This window comes from Nuphar pumila, chromosome 7, assembly GCF_984573655.1.
Source record: "Nuphar pumila chromosome 7, dmNupPumi1.hap1.1, whole genome shotgun sequence".
Classification (NCBI taxonomy): Eukaryota; Viridiplantae; Streptophyta; class Magnoliopsida; order Nymphaeales; family Nymphaeaceae; genus Nuphar; species Nuphar pumila.
The window spans coordinates 45,224,738-45,231,154 of NC_143255.1; the positions used below are offsets into that span (position 1 = coordinate 45,224,738).

Here is a 6,417-nt window from a genome sequence, read left to right on the forward strand (position 1 = left end):
ATTCATAGCACAAGACTTGAGATGGCCGATGAAGCCTTTTTCTTTCCTCGTGACCCCTAAATTACAGGCTAAAATGAGCAAATTTAAACATACAAAGCAATACAAGCAAAGCAGAAGAATCAAGAGGTCAAGAGGAAGCAAAAAATATAGTAGTCGATTACGCTTCACTATAAGTTTGAAACGACATGCCTCATTCTATAATCAGTGATCGCGACCCCTTGTTCATCATCACGATTTTGGTAGAGTTTTTTCGATTATAAAGAACGAAGCTGGCGATGAGTACCACATACCATTCTCAGATGGAGGTGTTTAATAATTTCTTAGAGTACTGCATGCATGCATGCATTCATTGGTGACCGACCAAGGATTGGGTGAGTCTCCTACCTTGGGCTGAGTGGTCCTATAAAATGGCCTATCATTCAACGATACATGCAACTTCGTTTTAGACAGTGTACGAAAGTTGCCTTCCACTGTTGTGGATTATGTCTGAGGTGTAACACAATCAAATGTCTTAGAAGCCTCATTGCTCGAGCAAGATCAGTTGTTGTGATTACTACAACACAACATGACTACCACTCAGGAGCGTATGAAGTGATCATATAACAAAAAAAGCATTGTTCATGTCAGTTCCAAATAGGCAACACATCACAAGTTGCAGGCACCCTAGTTCTATGGACTAGTTTTTTTATCCGGGAACAAATCAGTATGATAACCTATTGTTTAGATCTGTTTGCCGAAGTTCAGGTCCACCCCGTGTTTCATGTCTCGTGTTTAAAACCATACAAGGGAGAAACACCAGATAAACCTCTGAAGCTGGGGATCAAGAGGTAGCATCACAACCCCAACCCACTTGCATACTGGGCAAACGATGATTCGGATAAGACGATCGCCTGATTACTGAGATACTCATGCAATGGAGTGAAAGCAGAGTAGATGAAGCCACGTGGGAAGAAGATGACAGAATTTTGACCCATTTTTCAGAGCTTTTTCTTCCTTGTGGGAGTCCTACTCCACTTAATTTTTCATGTTATTTGTTTTTAGGATTTGTTATTAAGCACTGTAAATATGTATGATCATTTTAATTTTTAGTTAATGAAGTTTATTGAGTGATCTTTGTTCTTGTGCTTGTTTTCAATCTTAAATAATCAAATTTTCCCGAAATAAGTGAAAGCCCCTCTGTTGTCTAATTCACTCCAGAAGCCAGTTTGTGGTCGGTTCATATACAATAGTGAGGTGAAAATAAAAATCTGGAGCTGACCCCGAGAAGCTGATATTAATGATGGTGCAGTCTTGATACGAACCCGGGCACTTTCCCAAGACGCACTCCCATAGAGTGATCTATGATGACACCTAAGGCTCAGATAGACGGTTTGAATAGGTAATTGATTAGATCATCGTCTACCACCTCGATTTTGGTTTCCACAAGAGCTAAGATGCTTGGCTTATGTTCTTTGTTCCGTTTTTGACAAGTAGAGAGTTCTGTCTCTAGAGTTGAGGCCACCAACATTTTAGCGAACTAAGCTTCATCTTTTCTTAGAACGGGTGTTTAATTTCATGCCAACGATTGACAAAAAAATAAATAAATGATAGAGAGAAGAAAAACAATTTTACAAATATTTCTCAAGAGGCGTCATTAATGGCCACACTAGTGACCCTCCTTTAATGTGGGAACATAGTGTTGTAAAATGTTGTCAGTATCGGTCCTTACAGGCTTGAATTGAAATATTTTTTAATATTATTTTAATAGCTTTTAATACATGCCATATTTTGATTAGGGTTGGCAGTGGACCCGGGTAAGTGTAGGGGACAAGGTCTCCAATCTCCATCCCCGCCCCGTCTAAAAATAGTGACTTTCATCCTCGTGATAAGAGAGACTTTTGGACCTTCAATTCTGTCCCGTCTTAAATTTATTATTCTTGTTTTTTCATTCCTATCCTGCCCCCGTTATGGCATCTCACTAAACTTATTTTTTCTTACCTGCTGCTACTACATTTTTTTTTAGAAAAAGAAGAAAGAGAGGCCGATCAGTCAAGAGAAAAAATTGAAAGGGAAAAAGTTGAAATGGTTATTTTAAGTTTTAGGATTAAAAATTTAGTATTAAGAACATATATGAATTATATGTAATTTTATTAAATAATTAAGAACCATAATCAAAGATCGGCGGGGAACAAGAGAAAGTGTAAGTTCATCCCAGTCTTCATCTCTGCACGGATTTTTAATTTTATTTTCATCCCCGATCCATTCTCTTTACAGTTTCCTTCGGTCTCTGTCGTCACTAATTCTAATTGACAGATAATAAATTTTTTGTTAGAATTTTCTATTTTTTAGCCGATTCAGCACTTGAGAATCGGTATATAAGTCGATTCATCTGAATCGTTGGCCAAAGTCTGATTCCGATACGGACGACATGGGCTGTGTTTGTATTGTAGGGCTGTTTTGGTAATTTCGTCGGAAACGTCCTCCTCAGCCAGGTTATATCTGTACGAAGCGAAAAGCATCACCAGCGGGCCCCACCTACCTCTACTACCGAACCGTTCCAGTGAAATTACCAAATCACCCAGCGGGTAAATTACTTAAAGATCCCGATCGGTTTTGCAATTGACATTTCATCTTCGTCATGCTGCTGATGCTCTGCCATTCCAAGCTCGAATTCTTCTCCCTTGTGAAATTACAAATAACACCCTGAGAGTTTTGGTCGAAGACGATAGAGGCATTCTTCTGCTAATGCCTAATGATTCTGACCGGGTTGGTCACTCGATCTAAATCCGATGCTTTATTTGAGGATATTTTCTGGGTCATATTCAGATCTCGGCTTCAGATTTTCTCCAAGTACTTTTTTCTAGGGATGGCAGTGACCGGGACGGTGCGTCGCCCCGTCTCAAAATATTGCCCTCAATTTTTTTATTCATCTCCATGGCAGAAGAAACTTTGGACCTCTACCCCACCCTGCCCCGTTCATGCCTTTGTAGTTTAATAAACAATAAAATTTTGAATATTAAAATTTAGAACTTATTTCGAAACACACACACACACATATATATATATATATATAAAGGTATTTTATATACCAGGTGATCATTGAAATTTTAAAACATATATGTATATATATAATTTAAATATAATTTTATAAAATAAATAAAAGTATTTTAATCATTTTCTTAACAGAGATGGAAGGCGAGATAGTATGACACAGAAAAAAATCATAACTCCTTTCACGCACAGGTCTTGACTTCAAACGTTATCTCCGATGCATCCTCGCCCCAAATAAAGCTAGTAAAGACCAATACCCATTTCCTCCGACCCACTGCCATCCTTACTTTTTTGTGAATCAAATATGGCTCGAACTAATTGGTTGGAAAACCGATTCGAATCTGGTATATCCGACCCAATTGCCACCCACACCCAAAATCCTAATCCAACTGAAAATAAGTCATCTCACTGTCACCAATAAAGAAAATAAAAACTATTCCTCTTACCGCCGTTTCTACGACGATCCTTCTTTGGACGCCACAAACAAAAGAGGCTGCACAAAAAGGGAGGCTCCACCTCTCTCCTCAGTAGTCAGTACGTGCTCAGAACTACCACCAGCCAAATGGCGAAGGCCACCACGGCGACGGAGCCCGACCCGGCGGCCTACGCTGATTCGGTGGATTCCGCCGACTGGGAGAGCTACCGCTGGGATGACATGCCGCCGGCCGCCTCCGGCGGCGGCGGCAAGCTACGGCTGATGTGCAGCTACGGCGGCCGGATCGTCCCGCGGCCCCACGACAAGTCCCTCTGCTACGTCGGCGGAGAGACGCGGATCGTCGTCGTCGACCGCCACGCCTCGCTGGCGGACCTCTCCGGCCGCCTCTCCCGCCACCTCCTCTCCGGCCGGAGGTTCACCCTCAGGTACCAGCTCCCCCACGAGGAGCTCGACTCCCTCATCTCCGTCACCACCGACGACGACCTCGAGAACATGATCGACGAGTACGACCGGTGCATCGCCTCGCCCCGCCCCTCCCGCCTCCGCCTCTTCCTCTTCCCGGCCAAGCTCGACGCTGCCTCCAGCCTCGCCTCCCTCCTCGAGGACTCCAAGGCCGACTCCTGGTTCGTCGACGCCCTCAACGGCGCCGCCAGCCTCCCCTGCGGCTTCTCCGGCTCCGCCACATCCGTTGATTGCCTCCTCGGTCCCGCCGACTGGGACCGCCAGGATTCCGGCAACGGCGACGGCAGCGCGGCCGCGGGGAGCGGGAAGGGCGGCAAGGCGGAGGTGCAGTGGGTGCCGGACTCGCCCAAGTTGGAGACGTCCTCGTCGTTCGGGTCGGCGTCGTCCGCGCCCTCTGTGTCGAACCTGCCGCCGATCAGGGTCAGGGCGGAGGAACCGGCGGGCGGGATCGTTTCCACGGGCATGAAGGAGCAGTTTGCGCAGATGGGGCTGACGTCGGAGGCCGTGAAGCCCCCGCCAGATCGGGAGGTTCCGGCCAGGTACTTTCGCTCCCCTTTTTGCCGTTCTTCGTCGTCGATGAATTTCTGGGGTTAAGGTTTGAAAGAACTGGGCTTTTGTTTACGTTTCGCGTTTGAAAAAAAAATGTATTTCTAGGGACGCGGAGACAAAAATGTGAAAGTTTTTAGGGTTTGAGCTAAAAGAAAGAACTCAGAGTTTATTTGGTTAAGGTTTCGAATATCCGTGTGTTTTGGTCGAGGAATAGGAAATGTCTGAGTCAAATCCGAATTTCTTGCGCATGTGTTGCAGAAAGTGTTAATTTCTAGGTTTAGTATTGCGAAAAATCTGAATTTCTAGGTTTAGTGTCGCAAAGCATACGGATTTCAAGGGTTAGTGTAGGAATATACTATAGATTTGGATGGTTCGATTGAAGAAATTCCTAATTTCTAGAGTTTTAGGATTACCAAGAAGAAGGATCTGAACTTCTATTCTTAGGATTGCGAAAACCCCAAATTTCTAGTGTTTGAATAACAAAAATTGAAGCTTTTTGTACTGTGGTGGTGCTTTCTGTTTCTCAGGGACAATCCTCCGCCTAAATCCGCGTACTATCAGGATCCGATGAGGTTTCCGGCAGTCCCGATCCCGAATCCAACTGCTGCCGATCCCAAGCGAGGACTTCCTGACCAGAACTACAGGGTCCAGATGCAGTATCCTGCGGACCCTGGCTTCCTCATCCCCCAGGCGCTTCCGCCGGAGTATCACCATCTCCACGGCCACCAGACGTCCGCGATCCCGCCACCACCCATGCCTTCATTCTTCCAAGTGCATCACCAGCCGCAGCATCAGCAACAGCAACCTCAGCAGCAGCAAGTGGATCAGCCGATCCCCATGTACTTCCTGCACTCCCAAGCATCCGCCATGGCTGCCCTGAGGCAGAACCAGGCTTTCAATTTGGCGGCCTACCAATCCGCTATAGCGGATCCTTCAAACAAACCTGTTGTGGCTCCAGTGCCGCCGCAGGCCAACGACCCATCGCCCATCCTCTCATATGCAGCATCAACACCACCACCATCCTCCTCTCGCTCAGCTCCACGACCAGAATTGACTGGAAATTTGTACAGCACTACTGCTAGTGCCGCAACCATGCAGCTAGCTTCCGCCCCATTTGTTCATGCCCTTGAGCAGCAGCAGTATGCAGGGTATCGTCATCTCCTGCACCCACCAGCTCATTTCGCTTACGACTATGGCGAGTCACAGGCGCATTCGCCACAATTGTTTTACACTCAGCAAACACCAACAAGTGCCGCTGCAGGGCAGCAGTTCCAGGCAGCAATTGGCGTGGATGCATCAGCGCAGCGCTCCCCAGATACGCAGCAAGCTAGATCATAGACATAGCTGCTACTGTGAGTTCTTGCCATTATTTTAGTACAGTGTCTGCTTCTTCGGTGATGATGGGTTCTGTTCATATACACAGCAGTTTTCGATTCTGGTGTGTGTATTTGTTGCCGTCTGCCTATGAAATTCTGAGTGTTATATGTCTATTGTTCATAATCTTTGTATCCTGTCAAATTCCACGAGTTCCTTGTTTGATTATGATAATTTGTTGGTATGTCTATCCTAGGTGTAACAAGGAACTTGAGTCTCTCTCTCTCTCTCTCTCTCTCTCTCTCTCTCTCTGTGTGTGTGTGTGTATCTCCCACATTCCCCTTCTCCCTCTCTCTCTCACAGGTAATGAGTTCAGTCATTACTACTTGGTGTATCCGTCAATCCGTTGTGGTGTGATTTTGTGATTAATAAAATGACATATGCGAGTCACTGTCTGTATGTCTCAGTCTCTATTTCATTTGGTGATCTCATCCATTGTTATCTGTTGGTATTCAATTGGCATAGGGTGGTTCTGGTGCTAAAGGTGGGGTTGCGTTTATGTTGCTTTACAGGGAGGATGCGGAGATAAGAGATTCTGATATTTTTTCATTCTCGTCAGCCATAAA

General features: G+C 45.4%; 1 protein-coding gene across 1 annotated transcript; it reads left to right on the forward strand.

Moving 5' to 3' along the window:
- Positions 1–3,488: 3,488 nt before the first annotated feature.
- On the forward strand, positions 3,489–6,038 carry LOC149832126 (protein PAL OF QUIRKY-like). Its single transcript, XM_090012359.1, has 2 exons — positions 3,489–4,467; positions 5,005–6,038. The coding sequence occupies exons 1-2, from the start codon at positions 3,593–3,595 to the stop codon at positions 5,813–5,815; spliced, it is 1,686 nt and encodes a 561-aa protein (XP_089868485.1). The 5' UTR covers positions 3,489–3,592; the 3' UTR covers positions 5,816–6,038.
- Positions 6,039–6,417: the final 379 nt, after the last annotated feature.

Excerpts from the sequence above, each read along its gene's own strand:
- LOC149832126 (XM_090012359.1), top strand. The coding sequence starts at position 3,593 with ATGGCGAAGGCCACCACGGCGACGGAGCCCGACCCGGCGGCCTACGCT. Across the intron at positions 4,468-5,004 it reads GATCGGGAGGTTCCGGCCAG|GGACAATCCTCCGCCTAAAT; the intron begins GTACTTTCGCTC and ends TCTGTTTCTCAG.